Raw genomic sequence first — 22,621 nt, forward strand, 5'->3', positions numbered from 1 at the left:
GTGAGCTGTGTGGCTTCGGTAAAACTTGCCCGTTTTTAACAGTATGTACCTTACAGGATTATTTTGAGAATAAAATGAGTTATCATACATGTAAAGTATTTAGAGCAGTACTTGCACATGGTCAGTGCTCAATAAATACAAGCCATGATTATATTATTAAGACTATTTGCAGTAAAGATCACAATTTGCAATGAGCAGTTAAGGGAAGGAAGACATCTGTAAAGACACATCTAAGACAACATGTTCTCAAACTCGCACGTACTTAAGCATCACTGGGAAAGCTTGTAAAAAATGTAGATTCCTGGACTATTAGAGGAAAGGCCTAGAAAGTAGATATTTCACAAACTTCTGGAGAATTCTAACACAGCTTATCCAAGTATCTTACTTTGGGAAGTACAGCTTCAAAGCTGAGAATTAAAATAAATATTCAGGCATCAAATAAAATATTTCACAACAGGGTCTTAACTATGGGGATAACTTTATAAAACAAATTTCAAAGCAAAATAAAACATGACTGGCAAAATCTATTTCTAAAAGAAAACAGAATAATCAGAATGCACTTGATTGGTAAAATAAATAACATTTAGCTTTGAATAACCATTTTCAAGAATTATTTAAATCTTAAGTTCCAAACAGTTCCAAAACATCACTATACGCTCCATTAACAAGACAAACATCTAAGACAAGGGTATGTATATCCTTTAATTATTAGCTTTTAGTTTCTTTTTTTTTTTTTTGTTTGTTTGTTTTCATTTATTTTTGAGAGACACAGAGAGACAGTGCAAGCAGAGGAGGGTCAGAAAGAGAGGGAGACACAGAATCTGAAACAGGCTCCAGTCTCTGAGCTAGCGGCCAGCACAGAGCCCGACGTGGGGCTCAAACCCACCAACCTGATCATGACCTGAGCTGAAGCAGGGCGTTTAACCGACTCAGCCACCCAGGTGCCCCAAGCTTTTACTTTCTGTCAAAATCAATAGAACCCATAGCTCATCTTCAATCACAGAGAGAAAATTCTTTTCTACTAGAACACAGTAAAACTTTGCAGGCTCTTTCACTTTAGTGCAGGGTTTTTCAACCTTGGTACGATGTGATTATTGTAGATTATTATTAAACAAAATTCTTTACACTAACAAGTGACCTTCAGAAAAATCAAACAAGTGGTTAGCTTCACAGAGGGTGAAATCATTGGTCTGATACACACATCTGGTGAACAAAGATTATAAACTGAAGGCACTATTTCTTCCTTTTGCTCAAAAACCATTACACAACTCAACACTTGGGATCTTTCTTGACCCAACCCATGAAAATGCTGCTTGGGCTCTTTAAAAGAATAAACAATGCACATTCTTGTTTTATTTGCAAAAATAATTAGCAGCAGCTGCTACTTACAAAAATTTTTAACAGAACATATTTTACATACTGAACCCAAATATTTCAGAACTTAAAGAGCCTGACGCCAAATGAAGTATTCTGTCTTTTTTTTTTTAATTTAAAATAAGGCGTTGACAATTAACTTCCACATTCCTTTATCTAATTTTAAAAAATGACGAAAACATTTCCCTGAGACTCAAAGGAAACAGCTGGACACATCTGTCAACTACACATCTCTGGAGTGAAAGAGAAACTCAATGCTTTAATACCGTACTTACATGTGAGGGCTCAGTTCATAAAAATTTCTATTCCTGTAATCTTCCACTTTCTCTGGTGAATAAATGGGCAATGACCGGTATGGGTTAACGGATATAACCACACTTCCAATGTATGTCTGCAAAAGGAAGAAGAAAATACCCCCGTGATTACACAGGATATATTTTAACATCTTTAATCTTCATGTCCCATGGTTTCACTCTCTTGAAACACAAAACGGTCTCTACTGCTTGACCATTCATATGTTTCAAGAACATTTAATATCTCCGAAGACAGATGGCCAGTAGTGCTTATTCATTTTGCTGATAAATAGAAGACACGGATTTGTACATTGAAAATACCTTTCAGAATAAATCTCCAGATTAATTTACGATTTTGGATAAGAGTTCTCCAAAGTTCTGTGACGCCTGCCAAAAATGTTGTCACCAGCCACAGCTATGCTCTCTCTTCTTCCGGTTAGATGGGTGTCTCCCTCTCTCATCTTTCTCCTCTTGTTTCAGCCCACGGTGGCCCAGGGCCTGCCTCCTCCTGAACCACATCCACCCTGATCACACAGGGCCTCTCCTGTGGCACTGCTCTTACACCAGCCTGTCCATCTCTCCAATGGGCTCAGACAGCACCCAACTCCACGTGAGAGCCACAGTTATCCCTGTGGCCTTCGAACAACACAATTTCCCACTATATGTTCTGTAATATCAGAATTTAAATGTACTTTCTAAAGAAGAGAATATTTAATGTCAAATTTAAATATAAGGTAGAATTTATATGTACTTTTGGAGGGATCAATACTGTATTTTAGCATGCATTAACCCTCTCCCACTACAAACTGGAACACTATTAATCTTCCCCTCCATTTTGATCTGGGATTCCAGGCAGGCAAGAGCAATCTGATTCAGCTCATTTTGTACAAAGACTAGCATAGCGCCACAAGCCAGAGTCACGTAACTGGAACTCATTTTAGTGGCTTCATTTTTCCTTTCAGTTTCAACAATATGGGGGAGACTAATAAAAATACATTGTGCTAAAAATTGTTTTAAGAAAAAGGTGAAAGAAAAAAAAGCAGGGGGGGGGCAGGGAGTCAGCTCTAACTTCCCCACCTTTCCAAGGTCAGGCAACAAAGGGTGGCATTTTTACAGCAACACATTCGTCCAGTATTTCCATCACTGGATTCAAGACTGTCAGATCTCTAGAAAACTGACCAGGATAGAAAACAGAACAGAACGAATGTTTTAACCTTCTTTAACATTCTGATTTCTTTTGAACCTGGGTCACAACTATTTCAGTGACAAAAAACTTCCCAACCTGGAAAATGGAACAGTCATTTCTATACAGACTTTTTCATCCTATCAAGCACAGACAAGACCACAGTTATGAAAGAAAACTCTATTCCTACCCAAGCTGCTACATTTATTTCTGGCATTCATTTCTGACATTGTCTCTAGGACCAATTGATGATTCCAAGTTTCCTAACTCATCCCAGCTGGATAGGACTTCTTCAAGAAGGTTTCTTCACACTTCAACCTACCTGGGCCAGCGGATGCTGGAGACAGAATTACTGTCTCACTAGCTTCTAACTAATACACTACAAGTAGCTACACTGGTAGATATGAAAATATAATGGTCGTTTATTCTTTTAGTATATGTTAATCAAAAGACTGTCCTTCTTCAGTAGAAAAGTACATGACTCTCTTTCTTTAGATAATTACTTGAACACAATAATTGAAATATATACTTGCTGTTGGCAGAACCAGTAATCAAGTGCTCCCTCAAACCAAACCTCACGGTGACTAACCTCCTGATAAAAATCTGCCTCTGTGGCATTCTTACATAAACAGCAAACTCTGCTACCTCAACCTCAAAATCAAAAGCCACACTATGGGGGTCATACGTTTTTCTTTGTTACTTGTGACTTTTATACATAACTGAATTATGCGTGGCTTTCTCCCCCCTTCCCCCATTCTTTCCCTACCACCTAGAAAGGGCCTGGCCTTTTTATGATGTCCTATAAATACTGGCTAACTAAATCGCTAATTCTCACAGGGCCAGTTCATCTAAGACAGTGACTCTCCTAGATCTATTCTTCTGTTGAAATATAATAGCGAGTACACCATACACAGTGCCAAATATTTTATTAAACCTACATGCCAAGTGTTGCCAGTGAACAAATCTTTAAAGTACAGCCTCCTCCTTCAGATTCCTACTGTGGGTACTGTTTGCAAAGGTGGCCAGAGCAATTCCTTCCTCCCCTTGTAGGAGGACCCCTTTGAAATGCGACTTTGCCACCCTTTCTATCAAGAGATCCAGTTTACTCCTCTGGCCCTTCAATTTGGACCTGTCTATGTGATTTGACTGTCGAATGTCCAATGGGACATGATAAGATGAGACACAAGCAGAGGCTTGAAAAATACCCATGCAGGATGAACCCCCTTTCTTATGGCTGTGTCTAGAAGCCAGGATGTGAATGAACTTGAGCCACGTAGATGGTCAAGGTGCCCTGAACTGCAGAGCCTGACAACCAACTGTCAGACATATGAGCGAGGCCATTCTAAGCCATCCACTCCCTGTTAGGCCACCAGAGGCCTGAGGTCACATGTGTGATCCCAGGTGAGACCAGGAGAAAACACACCAAGCTGACATCAGCCCAAACTGCTATCCCAGAGAACTGTGCACAAGTAAATGGTTGTTGTTTTAGGCCACTCATTTGGGGAGCTGCTTTGTTACCAGCAACAATTACTGATACACCAACAGAGCTCAACAAATCAGTAAAGGGCAAGTGTTATCAATCTCCATATGGAAACCATAAAAGAAACTATGCTATCTCTTCATTCTACTTTATGTATATGTTTCAGATATGTATCCGCTAATCTTGAATTCTTACTAGGTTTGTCCTCTACAATGACACCTGCTCTTGCTGTTTATATGGGTTTCTTCCCTGAAGGGTCTACGTGCATAATCAACGATTTAAATAGTCTTACACATGACTGCAAATAACTCAAATGTTCAGTCACAGTCCTCCTTTGTCTGATAGAGCAAAGAATGCCCGGCAGCAGCTGATTGGCTGGGTGGAGTTTAGAGATCTACTCTGGCTTTAGGCAGCTATCCATTCCCCAGTCAGGTAACTTAAAACTCCCTTTTGGGGACCAGAACAATAAGGACCAGATAGTTCCTGTTTACATCAATTAACATTTGGATAATAAATGATGTACATTTTTTAAATAAGCAACTGTATATTATTTAAAGTCGGTATATTATTTAAAGTTATTGCACCATGCTCTAGAAAGAACTATAAACTAACTCATTACGTAACCACTGGCACTAAGAGGGAGGAGATAAGGCACAAAGTTTCTTAAAGTCACTTAAAGTCAAGTACATAAAGGGGTGCCTTGGTGGCTCAGCTAGTTGAGTGTCCAACTCCACCCTGGTCATGATCTCAGGGTTGAGGGTTCAAGCCCCATGTCGGGCTTTGAGCTGACAGCATGGAGCCTGCTTCCAATTCTGTCTCCCTTTCTTTCTCTCTCTGTCTCTCTCGCTCATGCTCCGTCTCTCAAAAATAAATTTTAAAAAATATTTTTTAATCTTAAAAATTTAAAAAAAGACAAGTACATAAGAAAGCTGGGTGTGTCCTTTTTGTTCTGAATACATCAAGGAGAAAAAAAGAAAACAATACTTATAAATCTTTACAAAAGGGAACAGCAGCAAGGATCTATCTATCCCTTGCCCCCTAGAGTTCTACTCACTTACTTGAGTGGAAATAAATCCTGTGTCCATCAACAAACTACTACTACGGAGCACAGATGGTGCAAGTACCAAGGAAACCCATGGAAAGGGGTCCCGCAGCCTTGTTCACTCCCAGCAGGCCACTTCCATGGCTGTGTTCATACTTCAGCCTTGTCCCTGTGCCTCAGAGGACTCACAAAGAAACTCCTACTGGAATCCAGAGGATGTTCTTTCATTAGGCTAATTACACTGAAAGGGACTCCTTTCACATAATAGCCAAGATTACCTACCAATTAGGGTTTTTTAAAATATTTTTTAAATGTTTTATTTATTTTTTAACAGTTAATTGTCAAATTGGTTTCCATATAACACCCAGTGCTTCTCCCCACAAGTGCCGCCCACCATGACCATCACCCCCTCCCTCCAACCCCCTATACCTTCAGTCCATGGTTCGTTTTCAGTATTCAGTAGTCTCCCTTGATCTGTGTCTCTCACTCTCCCCTGTTCTCTTTCCCCCTTCCTCTCCCCATGGTCCCCTGCCAGGTCTCTCCTGTTAGACCTATGAATGCAAACATATGGTATCTATCCTTCTCTGCCTGACTTATTTTGCTTAGCATGACACCTTCAAGGTCCATCTACTTTGCTACAAATGGCCATATTTATTTTTGAGAGAAAGAGAGAGAGAGTGTGAGCAGGGGAGGGTCAGAGAGAGAGGGAGACATAGAACCTGAAGACAGGCTCCAGGCTCTGAGCTAGCTGTCAGCACACAGCCTAAAGCGGGGCTTGAACCCATGAACTACAAGATCATGACCTGAGCTGAAGCTGGATGCTCAACAGACTGAGCCACCCAGGAGCCCCCCTGCCAATTAGGTTCTATCTACCTTCTCCAACAGAGATAAGCCTGGCTCTCCTTACACTCGTATGTATGTATGTATGTATGTTATGTATGTATGTGTGTGTGTGTATGTATTTGCTTAACCATTATACTTGTTTACTCAGTGTAACCAACCTCCTAACCAGCTCACCTAGCTCACCACCTCCATGTTTCCACCCCTTGGCACACCACATACTCAAGCATGTGTACACCACCACCATGACACTGGAAAGCTCCCTTTATTTCCACTGCTCTATGGGACCAGCCTCTAACATCCAGCCTCTGGAAAGGAGGGGAGGGGAGGAGAGTGGGAGGGAGGGGATAGAAAAGGGAAGAGAAAGAGGAAAGGCTCTACCTTCTTATAAATGGCACAATTAGCAACTTTATCTTTCACTTCTCAAGGGCAGACATTAAATCAAGAATGTACAAACATTCCTAAGTCAAAACAATCTCCGTCTTCATACTTCAGATATCTGTAGCATTCCAGACCAGATGCCTTGTGAATAACCAGATAATACTTGTGTATTCCTATTATGATCACAGTGAAAACTGAAGTCTTTTCTGGAGGACGTGCATCCAGCAATTGAGAACCCAGAAGAAAGACCCCTGAAACATATATAGCCCAAAGACCATGCATTGTATTCTAGAAGAAAGTTCTTCCAGACTCCATCCTCAGAGATTCAATTTCAATGGTCTAGGAGCACCCAGGCATTTGCATCTTTTTACGTGTCCCCAGGTAAAGCCACGTGGAACCAGAGGTGAAGACCACTGCTTGTGGTGCTCACCTTCAGGACCCACACGACTGCGTTTTACTCCTAATGGCACCAACCACGACAGTGTCCTGTGGACCTACCTTCTACCTCACTTTCCTCTCTGATTTCTAGGTAATTCATTCTGTAAGTATTTCAAAAAGGAAGGAAAGTCCTTTTAGCCTCACTCACTTTCATTTTAGCTGCATTTCTAATGAACCTGGCATACGGTCTGTCGGCTCGCTACAGAGAAACAGCAGCAACAGCTCTAACTCGGGGCCATTCTGTCGCAGTGTATTTCCGATGTTTGACCATGACTCTGTGAGGAATAAATTTTCCTCATGACAAAGCATGTGTATTTAAGTGGATATTTAAATGTAAGTACACATACATATGAAACAGAACTCTCACAAAACCCTAAATACTCTCACCATATGTCTGGCACTGGTATTATTTGTTCAATTCTATTCATTACAATTTTTTTAAAAACTGCAGGCCCTAACCCATCAAATGGTGTTTATCACCCATTAATGGGTAGAAGTTTAATAGTTTAAAAAATACTGCTACAGAGCACTTCTTAACTTTTTTTTAGTTGTAGGTCCCTTTGAAATGTCAATGAAGGCTATGAAACTTCTCCCCAAAAAAAACACATAAAAATGTGCATACAGCAGGGTGCCTGTGTGGCGCGGTCAGTTACGCGCCTGATCTTGATCTTGGCTCAAGTCACGATCTCACAGTTCCTGAGTTTGAGCCCCATGTCAGTGCTCTATGCTGACAGCGTGAAGCCTGCTTGGGTTTCTCTCTCTCCTTCTCTCTGCCCTTCCCCCACTAATGTGCACTCTCTCTCAAAATAAATAAAATAACTTTAACAATTAAAAAAAGAGTTTGCATACAGTTGATATACCAGGTTAAGAACTCCTACCCCAAGGGAAGAAACAATGGCCACTAATGGAAAAAAGGAAAAGAAACAGGGAAGCGAAAGAGAAGCAAACAAAGAAAGAAAAGGAGAAAAAAGAGATCAAAATAATTTTAAGACCATAAAAATGAAGAGCTGTTTAGAGTAAGAATCAGCATCTCAGCTCGGCTGGTCCTGTGTGCACCTGTCAGAACACAGCATGACGACCAAAGGCTGAAATGAGACAGAGTATTCTGGTTTGGGGGACAAGAATATACACATTTTGGAAAGATATCTTTCCAATAAAAAACTTTTTACAAGTTAAACAGTGAAGCAAGTTTGAATATTTTCCAAGTCTCCAAACGAAACATTAATATACAGACACGGGAGGGTCAGAACAGTTTCACATCCTTCATATCACAGCTCTTCCCAGCAACATGAAGATCTTTAGGTGCCCATAATTCTAAAAGTTTACATTTCTTTTTTTTAATTTTTTAATATTTATTTTTGAGAGAGAGAGAAAGAGACAAGAGTGCGAGCAGGGGAGGGGAGTAGAGCAAGAGGGAGACACAGAATCCCAAGGAGGCTGTAAGCTCTGAGCTGTCAGCACAGAGCCCAACATGAGGCTCAAATCTACACACCATGAGATATGACCTGAGCAGAAGTTGGATGCTTCACTGACTGAGTCACCCAGTGGTACCCCAATAAAAACTTTTTTTTAATGTTTATCCAACATAATTGCGCCTCCAACATAAGAAATGCAAAACTCTATATAATAATCATCCCTTAACTTCAGAGAAATAAACCAGGAGAGTGGAAATGCAATAGATAATATTTAATGAAATATCTTACTTGATGCTAATGATTTAGCCTAAAATGGCACCAGAGAAGTATTAAAGAATGTGTAGGATTCCTCCAAATCTATCTCCAAGCCATGTTTCTCCAAGCCACTTTCACCTGTACATTGATAACAGTTCAAATCCAGGATGGCCTGGACCCAAGTAAAAATAAACCTTCACACAGCTGCACTGCCTGGACAGAATTTAGGTATAACCACTGAGGAAGCAAGCAATACATTTACTAAGAGCCTTCTTTATGCACAATGTTGTGTTTGGCAAAGTGGAAAATAGACACTCCTGTGGTCTGTGCTCCCAAGGAGTTTATGACAGAGCTTAGGAGGTGAGACTTTTATATCATAAGATATAAAATTTAAGAGTTAACTAGTCTGGCCATGAAAAGAGATAAGATCTAAGTGATTCTTGGCTAAATGAATCATTAGTCATTTTGTTAAATGTTTATTTATTTATACTGAGAAAGACAGGGATAGAAAGTGAGCAGGGGAGGGGTAAAGGGAGAGGGAGAGAGAATCCCATGAGATCATGACCTGAGCTGAAACCACAAGTCAGATGCTTAACCGACTGAGCCAACCAGCCACCCCAAGTCATTAGACTTCTCATTGCCTAGGTGAGCGCTTTGGGTCGGGTCTGCTTGAGGGGAATGGTCACTGTGAACTGTAGAGGTCCAAGAACGATCCAGGAAGTCAGAAGATTTGAACGGGTCTACAGGATGGGCGTGATTCACATAAAGTAATGTTCCCCCAAAGAGTGGCGTAGGTAGGAGAATTCAGGTTTTAGGTAATAATTGAACCTCTCTCTTTTTCTAAAATTTCACTAAGATAGTTGCATCCTTCAAAAAAAATTTTTTTAAGTGTGAATTGCCAGAGACTCAGATCAATTATCTGTATGCCTAGGTTCTCTGCAACATTGTCCTGCACAGCCAAAATGTGGAAGCAACCCAAGCATCCGCTGATGGAAGAATGGATAAACAACATGAGGTATACAGATACAGTGGAAGATGTCCAGCCTTAGAAAGGAAGGAAATTCTGACACGTGCTCCAGCATGGATTTAAACATGGACAGAGGTCCGAAGGCCCACCCACCCATATTTCAAAGACAGGAATGAGACAGCATGCCTAGAGTAACGACCTCCTGTGAGTAATCACCCAGACAATAAGCCAAGGATCAAACTGCAGAGAGCCTCAAAGATCAGGGTGAGGAGACAGCTCCATCCAGTCTGAGAGCAGTGTGTGGGGTGGGAGGCATGCATGTTGAGTCAGACTGACTTAAGTGTTTTTGAGCTCTTCACTCAGAGTCTCTGTCATACAGAATATAATTTGCTTCAGATACTTTTGAAATATTATTTAATCCGGGTTCCAATTTCTCTGGCAAAGTCTTCTAGTTTTGTGTGAATCTGGGGAATCTACTTAACTTCTCCAAGCCCCAGTTTCCTCATCTGGACAAGGAGGAGGATTCCTCATTTGAGGATTAATTGAGATTCTGTGTTAAAGTATGAAACACAGCACCTGACACACAGCAAGTGTCCCATAAACATTACCTATTATGATTATAGAAACTCACAGTTCTGCACTATTGGAATCTGCTGGCCACCGTAAATAGCCAGAACTCAAAAGCCTGTAATGTACATTAGTAACTCAGCTAAATTTGAGGCATCCTATGACGCCAAAGTCTTATAAAATGTTCTTCGTATACAAAGAATTGAGTTATCAGACAAGCGCGTGAGGTACGTCTTAATGAAGCTAATGTTAAAAGCGTAGGACCTGAGAAAATGATGATGCAAGATAAGCAGGTGGAATCTTCAGAAATGACAACACACAACTCACTTCATGAGGATGAATTTACCCTCTTTTTGAGTCTCAGATCCTGGGAATCTGATCACAAGATGTCAAGACATTATGTGCCACAGTGTTTTTCATTAGACAGCTGCAAGATTTCCTGGATTCCCCTGAAGAGGAGTTTTGTCTTATTTGGTTTTTTAAAATCATACTTTGGTTGGCCAACATGTTAGTTTTTTAGACACAGTTCAAAATGGTGAAAAGCTGCCTGAGTAAAAAACAAACCTTACAAACATAAGGTCAATAACCTATGTAGCCTTTTCTCTGGGTCTTATACCCAACACAATGTCATTCAGAGTGTACACCACACATACTCAGTCTAAGAACATATTTGTGATACATATGCAAAACATATATAGAACTCATACGAATAACAGCCTATTCTTACAGAAGACAGAGACATTATTAGAAGGTTTAAAAAAACTTGCCCAAGGCAAGAGAAGAGATTTTCGGAAGAGGTTGGTTTCAGGCCAAAGTCTGTGACACCAGAACAGAGAAGTGTGATTTGGTCAGGCAGTGATGCTGTCAAAGTACATCAAGTACTGAGTTACGGAACTCAGGAACACACCCGGGAACCCCTGAGCAGCCTATCACCAAGCTACAAGAAGAGCTGGGACCCAAGAGTGAATATGAGCACAGGGCAGCATTATACCAAGGCAACCCAAGTTGGCGCTAACTTCCTGTCCAATTCTGCAATCAATGTGCTCATACCCTGCTCATGTTTCTGCTTCTTCTGGGCCTGTTACTAACTGGTTTTCTCCCTTTCTACTCCAGAACTGGTCTACTTCAAAGATGCTGACTCATAGTGTCTGCTTGCAACATGGCCTATCAGGGCCCTACAACATCGTGACTGCCAGCATCTGCTTTCATTGATAATTTCATTTTTTCAGTAGTTCTCAATTCAAAGTTTGAGAAAAGAATCAAGCACTGTTCATCTTTCTAATCTCTGCTGTCCCATAAAGGACTGGTCTTGATTCAGGAGCCCCCATGTAGGCCGGGGGTCATACAAAGCATGGCTGCCGAGGAAAGCAAGCAAGCTTGTGAGGCACGGCCACTGTTAGTGTAGTCCGAGGTTTGACTAAACCACCATCATATTATAACCCTTTGTTCCTGTGCTACCCGTCATTTCAGACTATGAATTACAGAACTATATATGAGTTCTAAGCCACGCTGAAATACTGGCTAAAAATATCACCTCAGGCAGCCTTTATTTTAGAGCAGGGTAACACAATACTATAATATCTTTGTTGAGATAAACTCTGTAATGAAAAAAGTATTTTCCAAAAATGTGCTGTTCTCCAGGCCTGATAAAACTGTCTCAACTAAGGTACAGAGTGATCCTGTGTTAGAGGTATACTACTGGCTGAAAATAAGATCTGTGGCTAACTGAAGTAGTAATACAACAAAAATGAAATGTGTTCAATGAATACCAAAGGGGAGGGAGGAAGAGAATGGGAGACAGGGAGGGAAAGAGAGAGACTTGGGGGAGGGGACGGAAAGAGAGAGACTGTAATTACAAGGAAATCTCAGTGTTTGAAACTGTAAAGAAAAGTCATTCTGGTTTTCAACTTTTTCAGATGGTCATGGCACCTACTAGGTACTCCACACCTACTATGTGCCAAGCACCAGGCTAAGAGGCCTCCTAATCTCCATCACAACAAACAACAAAATGAGTGTCATGATACCTAATTGTGTGGAAGAGGAAACTGACTCTCAATTACTCACAGTGGTCACAGTGGTTACAAGGGGCCAAGATTCAACCCTGGGTCTGTGTGCCTTTTCCAACATGCCACACCCCTCCAAAACAGAGTTTGAGAAACAAACAGCCTCTCTTTAGAAATTATGATTGCCATTAATCTATTATCTGTGCTATGGACGTAACAGCAGGAATAGATGCATGGGGGGAGCTGAGTTGGTCATGTGACTCAGTTGCATGTCCCTTGTGCGGATTTGCTCCTCCTCCTCCACTTCATGCTCCTAAAGGTGAAGGACCACGTGCAGCTGTCAATCTCCGACCATCCAGTGAACATGATGAAAATCAATTTCCTTCCAAGATCTTGTCCTACCTTCCAGAAAGAAAAACATCATCCTAACGGTTTCTATCTCATTTCCTTGACTAGTGAGCACCTGCGACTTTAGAACTGAACACACTCGCTCCATGTCACACTAGTTCATGTCACTGTACCACTGAATGCTAACTCAACAGGTGGCACCAATGCTCACTATCATTTGAATTATTTGTCTGGATTGGTGAGATTGCCTTGTTCCAAATCTATACATTCATATACATATACATATTCATACACATAATCTATACCTATCATACTTAATTATTCTGAATAGTATATTATAGACTGCGAATGCTTGCATATTCATGGTGTCACTGAAAGCTCATGGCAACCATATTCAGTCAACAGGACCATTAAAAGCATGAATTCTAGGGCCAGATTTCCTGGGTGTGAATCCCAGCTTTATCACCTACTTGCTATGTAACCTTGGACAAGTTACTTAGCCTTTCTGAGCCTCAGCTTCCTCACGGTACAATGAAGATAATTTAAAAGCCTACAATGCATGGGACTCCAGTAAAAATTAAATGAACAAACAAGTGGCCTTGATAGGCCTGGAACAAACGAGTGGTCTTTGCTTCTAGTGCCCACCACATTGTCATCAAAAGAAGACACTTCTGCAGGCACAAGGTTGGGCCTTCATTTCCTCCAAATCAAACTTCAAATATGGCTTTGACCAGAACACTTATTGTAATTGTATATATTGTAAATATGATACAAATATTTCAAGTACTGTATAGCGCCTGCATGATGAAACAACTCTCTAAGCTTGGTAAATAACAGATAAGGAGGTGTCCATTTTGCAGGTTCTAAGACGGAAGAGGGGCACCGGGGTGGCTTAGTCGGTTAAGCATCCAACTTCAGCTCAGGTCATGATCTCACATTTCGTGGGTTTGAGCCCCGCGTCGGGCTCTATGCTGACAGCTAGCTCAGAGTCTGGAGCCTGTCTATGGATCCTGTATCACTCTCTCTCGCTCTGACCCTTCCCTGCTCATGGTGTCCCTTTCTGTCTCTCAAAAATAAATAAAAAAACATAAAAAAAAAGAAAAAAGAAAAAGGAAGAAACTTTCCAATCACCAAAAGCTTTAAGAGAGTTCACACAGGTTGCAACTGGCAAGTTATCACCAAAAATGATTGTCTGGAAAAATATTATAAAATATTATCCAAGAGATAGACTGTGCTCAGCAATTAGACACAACATTCCTCTCCAGCCTTGTGATTACTATTTTTGAACAACTTTATCCAGCCTTCTAATGCTGTCTCCATTCCAAACCCCAAAACTGCACCCTTGAAAACACACACAATTTGTTCTTCATGTCTCCTGAAAGGTCCATCTTTTCAATAAACCACACGGGCAGAGTCTACTCATGGTGACTGTTCATGCACTATCAAATCTAGGTATTTCATTTGCCCAGGTCAGGACATCCCTCCTCCTCTCCCTACTTGGTCTAGATGGGATGGGAGGGGACAGTAAAAATGGTTCTTTTTTCACTTAAATATTTTTGCGTCTGTGTTCTCTGAGTAAAGAGCCATTTGTCTCTGTGAAGAAGAACCTCTTCCTACTTCCAACCCTAGAACAAAAAAATTTAATTTTTAATCAAGCTGATAACATAATCTGGAAAACTACCTACCACTCTCTTAACTACTATTACATCTAGAAATGAGACTGGGACACTGAGGTAAGAAAATTACATTTCTATGTTATGCGTGCCTGTACCATCTGAATTTTTTTCTAAAAGCAGCTGTTAATTTTAAAATGAAAAAATAAAAAATTAAAAGAAACTTTTAAATGTTTTTATTTATTTTTGAGAGACAGAGAAAGACAGAGTGTGAGCGGGGGAGGGGTAGAGAGAGAGAGAGGGAGACACAGAATCCAACACAGGCTCCGGCCTCTGAGCCGTCAGCACAGAGCCTGACGCAGGGCTCAAAACCACAAACCACGAACCACAAGATCATGACCTGAGTCAAAGTCAGATGCTTAACCAACTGAGGTACCCAAAAAAAGAATTTTTAAAGGAAATTCTAAAAGAAAAAAAGAGTGGAGGATGTCCGAGTAAGGGAGGAATACCACTAAACTGGGTGTCTGAACGCTAGCTCTCCACCCACATCCCCATGCCTCCCATCAGACTGTAGTCCTGGCCGACACCTCAAGGACAGCTGGTAAAAAACCCAGAGCAGAGAACCCAGGTAAGCCATGCCCAAATCCTGACCCACAGAAATAATGAGATAAGGAATGGATGTTATTACAAGTTGCAAAGTTTGGGGGAAATTTGTTATGTAGCAATAGAAAACTAATATGTCATTTATGCCAAATTTTCAGGAATAGTTCTATAGCCACGAGGTAGAAATTATCATGTGTACAAATGAGAAGTGTTTCTGGAATTTCAAATAAGTATATAAATGTTAATCCCATTTACTTTCCATTATTTTAAACCAAACAGACTGTGCACTTATAGTTGCATATCTTTGATCAAAGCATCCAATTCCATCTGTATGGGGATCCTAATTCTAGTACCAACTTCTAAAAATTAAAACAATTATTACCAGACTTGCAAAGCAGTCACGTTTACATCTACAATTAGTTTAACTTAAGACCCTAGAACTGGACTAATTCAGCCCTCTATATCTGGATGATCCCCAACCTAACAATTCAGATAGAAAACAAACTAAATCGACTTGTCGGCACCAAAAATACTTCTTGTGAGAACTGACACTTCGGTTCTTTTGTTTCCAAATTTGCCCTGGGCCTCCTTCTTGCCTAAATTGCAGCCTTCCTGTTCCTGAACAGAACCACAATCCTGACCAGTTACCCTAAAAACAGAATCATGTCTGGGTGGGTCATCTACATTACAAGTCCACATGAAATCCTGCCACCATTCCGTCTGGCAGGGAGCGGGGAGGCCGGAAGAAGGTCTGACCAAGGCAGAAAGAATACAGAAGAGCAACTCAAGGTCATGTCATGACCAGCATTTCCCAACATAGGCCCCACACAGACTGGCAGACCGAAACGCACGTCCTGCAGCTTGTCCCGGCCAGAACTGAACTCTGCCAAGAGGGAGGAATAAAAGCAAACAGAGTCTCTGACCCTGCATGTTACCCCATCAGGCCAACGTCGTCTCTATCTTTTCTCACCTGATCTTCTGCTGATCCAACCAAACAGCTCTTACTGAAAAGATCACATCAACATCTGGAACCGTTCCAGATTTAGAGGCGCTACCTGGCCGCAAACTGGATGGTGAACCAACCCACGCTTCAGGGCACGAACCCACCTCAAAGCAAACAACGGATGTTTCTGGAGCATGCACATAAGTATCGTTCAAAAAAGTATCTGATCCCATCTCTACAGGGATCTCAACTGTAATGCTAACTTCTAAAAATTAAGACAATTTTTACTATATTTTCAAAGCAGTTACTCACAATCACAATTAGTTTAACTTAAGATCCGAGAATTAGACAAATTCACACCTCTATGTCTACGTGATCCCCAATCTGACAAGTCAGACAGAAAACAAACTCGATGTACTCATCAGCACCAAAAAAAACCCCTATTACTCAAAGGGTTGCAAGGAGCATATTAGATAAAAACAAGCCCATATGCACTACAGTACAGAATAAAACTGAATTAGTTTGGAATCAAGTATATCAACAAAATTTCTCTAAAGTAGATGGACTTCAACTATGCCTCCGGATTCCCTAGAGGCATTTATTTACATGCTGCTCTGCCATGAGGAGTTCTCCAGTAGAAAGCCTGAGAAGCACACCTTTGGGTATACCTGAAGCCTAGAATACAAATGATAAATGCTTCTCACAGAGTGTATCCTTTTGGTGTCAAGGCCACAAAGCCACTTCATTACAAACTCGCTACCAAACATGTGACAGGTTTATAGCAGTGATTGCATCAGCATTCATTCCCTCTTTCTTCTTAACATGTTGACCAATATATTTGGTTGGGTATTCACCTCCTTACACACAGCCCATCTCCTTTGGAGACAACTGGCCCCACCCCAATCTCAGGAGTAGACATCATCTCTTAAGCCACTCGGTTCATTCCGGTCAGCAGGCCACAATCAGCGGTCGAAGCAGTAGGCGTGTGAATCAAGGAGTCTACCCAGAGCTTCCCGTTTATTACGACAGGATCACAAAGGACTCCCAGAGTCAGCTGGCTGGGGATCCTGAAAATCACTAAGCATTATAAATGCTCTTGAGAGTGGATAACTCATATGTAGAGACAAACCATACCTTGTGAGAGTTGTGTGAAGGTAGAGACTATTTTAAGAAATAGATATTTGGGATGTAGGGGGAAGTGGATAGATAGCAGGATGGAAAAAGAGGGTCTTCTGAACTTGAGCGCGTTCTAAAGGGGGCTACTAAATCTATAGGTACAGCCAGAGTTCAAAAGTCTGAGCCAAGGCCCTTCCACTCATTAGCCCCTTTATCAACCATGGCTTCTGAACGTACAAAGGACTGTTCAATTTGTTCACATGATGGATCATCACAGACCTCCACCCACGTTTATAATATTAAACTATGAGACTACAGAAAAAGATTTTTTAAAAAACTGCACCTTCATTTTCTGTGAAAGAATTTAAAAACAAAGTAAAGTACAAGATAGCAAAGTACTGCATGGCATGTTAACTTGACCTTTGGCATCAGGCTAATCAATTCTGCAGCAACCTATGAACAAAAGCAGAGGAGGAATATTATCAGAATAAGAGCCAGAGGGGTGCCTGGGTGGCTTAGTCGGTTAAGTGTCCAGCTTCCGGCTTCAGCTCAGGTCATGATCTCACGGATGGTGAGTTCGAGCCCGGCGCTAACAGCTAGCTCAGAGCCTGGAGCCTGTCTTCCAATCCTGTGTCTCCCTCCCTCTCTGACCCTCCCCTGCTCATGCTGTCTCTCTCTGTCTCTCAAAAATAAATAAAAAACATTAAAAAAAAAATAAGAGCCAGAAACCGAGAACAAGGGTTGGTAGACATGACATATGGGGTTCCAAAGGTGTGGTAATCAAATTTAGTGTACAGTATTTTTTATTACAAAAACAATACACACTTGACTTGATGAGTTCTATAATACAAAGGTCTAAAAGAGGACACTTCCCTGTCCCCATACCTCAGCCCACTCCACTGTAGGGCCCAAAGTTAGCCTGCCTTTCTCTATGCCCATACAAGTATACAGACATACGTGCACATTCATAAACCCCCCATTAAAAAAATCAACAACAGGATACTATACACATTGCTCTATAACCCTTTTATTTATTGATTTATTTATTTATGGCTTAAAATAGAGAATGCCCAACCCTCCACCCGCATGTGTGGTTACAAAATGAAGGCACATATCTCACAGAAATGATAGTCCGAATGTACCATGGAAAACATTAATTGATATGACTATCTGGAAGCAGAAAGCAATTTTCTGCTTTTGTTTTTGTTATACTAGAAAGGGCATTCCTCAAATGGTTAGAAAATAAAATTATGTAGGGCTGAAACCCAGACATTTCATCTGCTGAAGACTCATGAACATTAACATTTGGCATTTTGTTAAAAAGGGGACTGTTTTATTTTAATGGGCACAAAAAAATCAGGCATTTGAATGCATGCAATGTTACAGTCTCTCTCCTATTTTCAAGTCCTCTAAAAGCAAATTGTGTTCCTTAGAGCCAAAAAGAAAACTGATCGGCAGCGTTACTTAGGATAGAATTGATTCCTCCTATCTCCATCTCAAAGACCACTGTTTAAAGTCAGTCTTTTATTCAGTATCAGATCATACTTTCAATTAAAGCTGCAGAACCGTAAGGTTTTCCCACCTGAAAGCCAAGCCACTACACTCTGAGGGAAGGTGACACCGGGCTCACAGTCACACCAAACGACACCTCCTCCCCCCTCCTCTGCTGCACTGTTTTATACATTTTCCCTTTGAATCAACATTTTACATAACTGCATCTCTGAACTTCGTAAGTAGCTGTCAAACCAGTATTCCAAAAGAAGCATCCACAAATCTCAAGTGACTGTCAACCTCCCTACTTCCAGAAACACAAAGAGGATAAGGAAACTCAATTCCCAGAAGATGACTACCATTTCCTTAAGAAATTAATTATAAAGTTATCCTTGAAACATAATTGGCTAACTGGAAAGGAAAGCTACATGTGACATAAAATAATATAGTTTTGCATATAATTTTCTCACATATTAATTCCACAAAAGTAATAATTGATCATACTCGTATCACTTACAAGTTCTCCATTTATTAACTTATATTTCTTTCTACTGTTCACACAGTGAACAGTGATAGAAAAATACAAAGCATGTCCCAATAATCCAATTCATATGCAAACATAGACATGATATAAAAAGAGGGGGAAAGAACTCAGTAGCAAGGCAGGATCTAATAAAACTACTTCCACCTCAGAGCACCTGGATGGCTCCATGGGCGAGTGTCCAACTTCAGCTGAGGTCATGATCTCACAATTTGTGAGTTCAAGCCCCATATTGGGCTCTGTGCTGACAGCTCAGAGACTGGAGCCTGCTTCAGATTCTGTGTCTCCTTCTCTCTCTCTCTGCCCTTCCCCCACTCACGCTCAGTCTCTCTCGCTTTCTCTCTCTCTTTCTCTCTCAAAAATAAACATTAAAATATTAAAAAAACAAAAAACTACTTCCATCCAATGAATCCTGTCCGTTTTTCAGCTGCTGGGACAAGGACTCAGGGCTCCATTTTCTTGGTTTAGTTAACACATGTCTCCCTCAACAGATACAGACTTTTGTGCTTCATGTAAATTCCTGAAAAGCTGCATATGAATGTATATTTTACTCATGTTTTACTTTTTTATTGTTATTTTTATTTATTTATTTTTGAGAGAGAGAAAGAATGCAAGCAAGGGAAGGGCAGAGAGAGAGTGAGACACAGAATCCCAAGCAGGCTCTGCACTGTCAGCACAACCCACAAAACCATGAGATCAGGACCCAAGACTGAATCAAGAGTCGGACACTTAACCAACTGAGTCACCCAGGCACCTCTTACTCATGCTTTAATTACATTTAAGGAATTCAATAGGTGAAGTAACATTATGAAATCCTGTATAAAGAATTCTTACAACATAAACTTTCTCCTTCTATAGTGTATCTTCATATGTTTTCATTTTTGTATATGACAATATACTTCTCCGTAGCAGGACAGGACTATTCCCAAATGTCCAGGAACCAAACATATTCTTAACTGGTAATCTGCTCCTGTCTCTACTAACTACAAATATCAACAAAGTTCAGGTGTTTTTTGACAGTTCACTGTCACAGTTGCTTTGAGTAACTTCTCAAAGGTTAGAATGCTAATTTCATGAAGGCATCCAAAAAGATACCTATGGATTTCAAAACTCCTCCTGAATATATGTTCCTCAGAAGACAAGAATTCAATATCCTACTTGCTTTAGAATGCCTCCAATACCTGGTCCAATTCTCTGTACATAGTCAGCACTCTATAAATACCACACGGAAAACATACTCACTTGACTCTAATCAATATTATTCACGTGCCCAATGAGCAAACATAAAACTCTTTCTGAGAGATTAAACACATACCACTGGACTCTAATAAACAAATAGAAAAAAGAGTCTGGAGAAGAGAAGCCAGGTCTGTGACACAAAATACAAAGTCCAAACCCCACAGACGACCTTTGGTGTATACTCACATATATTTCATTATGGTCAAAGCGCTTCTTGAGGTTGTTGATGAAGGTCTCCTCATTGAGAGGCTCCAAAAGAACCATATCTCCAACCCCAATCATATTGTCCAGAAGTGACGTTTTCACCTCCATTTTGGCCATTGTCTCTTGCTGTGGGAAAGAGGGGGGAAAGGGATAAATTTCAATGGGCAAAATTATTTCAGATGAGTTCTTAGCACCACTGGAGAAATGAAACATTAGTGGTTTCAAACGGTCCTCATCTGCATCTCAAATGCCTTAACATCCCCTCCCTACAACCTACATCAGAAGCCTCCAGTCCTACCTCCAGAAGCCCCATTTGCTTGAACCTCCCTACCAGTCCATCCTTCCAGGCTAAGTTCATCTATAGAAGGAGCTACTCAGAAACTAGAATCTCCATTTTCTTTTTTATTTTAATTGAAGCATAGCTGATATACAATGTTATATTAGTTTCAGGTGTACAACATAGTGATTCAACATGCACATACATTACACAGTGCTCACCACAGTGTTATTACAGTTTATTACACAGCTATTATAGTATTATTGATTATATTTCCTATGCTGTAGTCTTCATCCCCATGATTTTTTAGAAATAGAAGTTTGTACCTCTTTAGACCATCCTCTCTCCCTGGCCAGATGTTGCAAAACTCTAGCAAGAGAACCCAATCCACTCTTTTCTACCAGCCCTTGCATACAATACCAGTCTTGAACCCATATAAACCTGCTTCCCTCAAGATGGCATCCCTCAGAACTCCTTGATAAAATTCAGAATGCATTTTCCCAGGAAATAATGGTTTTTTAAAATTTATTTATTTTGAGAGAGAGAGAAAGAGAGTGTGCATAAGTGGGGGAGGGGTGGAGAGAGAGAGAGAAAGAGAAACCCAAGCAGGCTCCATACCATCAGTGCAGAGCCTGTTACAGGGTTCGATCCCATGAACTGTGAGATCATGATCTGAGCTGAAACCACATGATCTGAGCTGAAACCAAGAGTAAGATGCTCAACCAACTAAACCACCCAGGGGCCCCAGGAAATAATGTTTTTAAAATGATACCACCATTTGAGTACTTGCTACCTATCAGACACTTTATCAAGAACTATACATGTATTAATTCATTTAATCCTCATAAAAACTCTATGAGGTAGATACTGTTATCATTCTTTGCATTTTAAATTAAGGAAGTTCAGAGAAGTAAAAAATTTTGCTTATGATTACTTAAGAGTGTATTACATTTTATGTTAAAGAACTCAATAACCACTTTTAATGCTGCACTAATGGGGTGAAATTTCATTCCAGGCATCAACACTGAATCATAAAGAAAGGAACCCAACCAAATGTAAATCAAAGGTTGCTCATAACTTGCCAAAAGTGATCTCAATGTTCTTAATTCTCATCCCAACAGCCACACGACTACAATAGCAAAATCAAATGAACATGCAATGAACAGACCAGAAATATGACAAGTTTCTCTCTAGCCCAGTACAAAACCTACCAAGTGGAAATAGAGGCACCCTACAAAGGTAGTGTTCTGCCCTCACCACATCCACTAACGTGAATGATGCCACCCAAAAGTAGAACGGGAACTCCCCATGCCTTCAAATCTGATTGCTGTCAAAAGTACTAAAACTCTTTCAAATATATGAACATAGGAGAGTAGAGTATGTGTGTTTCTTTCTAATATTACTAGGATGTACAACTGCATTCATCTGAGACATTCCCTCTAAGTGTTTCCAATTCAGAAGTCAGTTTTGTATACCTTCAGTATACGAATACTAAACAATACCTCAAGATACCAACAAATACTCATATACTCAGACGTATAACATCTTATACAAAGGTTGGTCTGCTTCCTTAAGACAGCAATTTAAATAAATGTCTTCTTATTCTAGTCTAGAACACCTAGCAGATCTCCTAGAGGCAAAGAACCTATATTTAGTTGGGCTATTTTCAAGAGAACTGGGGAGGGGAGAGAATTCTTTATTACTAATTACTGATGCTTTATATGAATCCACAAACACAGCCTTTAATTCTGACCCTACTAGAAAAAAAATGTTTTAGGTGTGCACTGAAAAGCCAAAAAAAATGAGACCAAAAGAAGCAGAGAAGAAAGGTCTCTCATAAACAGAAACAACCCAATAAGGAAGTATTTAATAATCAAAAGAAGAAAAATCAACTTTTTTGTTAACATATGTATTTTTTTAATTTCATGTCAACTATAGCTAGAATAAATGGCCCTAGGTATCACTGAAACCCAACAATAGAATGGTTTCATGTACCTTGAACTAGGCC

The 22,621-nt window shown here is 40.4% G+C and overlaps 1 protein-coding gene across 5 annotated transcripts in view; it reads right to left on the reverse strand.

The window, feature by feature from the left end:
• The window catches only part of MYO1B (myosin IB), a 143,540-nt gene extending 123,078 nt beyond the window's left edge, over nucleotides 1–20,462 (reverse strand). For all 5 annotated transcript variants that reach the window (XM_029934212.1, XM_029934210.1, XM_029934209.1 and 2 more), the window contains exons 1-2: nucleotides 20,319–20,462; nucleotides 1,650–1,765 (exon numbers count right to left, since the gene is read on the reverse strand). In XM_029934212.1, coding sequence (XP_029790072.1) covers nucleotides 1,650–1,765; nucleotides 20,319–20,453 — 251 coding nt within the window. In that variant the 5' untranslated portion in view covers nucleotides 20,454–20,462. The remainder of the gene's footprint in view (nucleotides 1–1,649; nucleotides 1,766–20,318) is intronic.
• Nucleotides 20,463–22,621: the final 2,159 nt, after the last annotated feature.

The sequence above is a fragment of the Suricata suricatta genome, chromosome 3 (genome assembly GCF_006229205.1).
Source record: "Suricata suricatta isolate VVHF042 chromosome 3, meerkat_22Aug2017_6uvM2_HiC, whole genome shotgun sequence".
NCBI classification, from domain to species: domain Eukaryota; kingdom Metazoa; phylum Chordata; class Mammalia; order Carnivora; family Herpestidae; genus Suricata; species Suricata suricatta.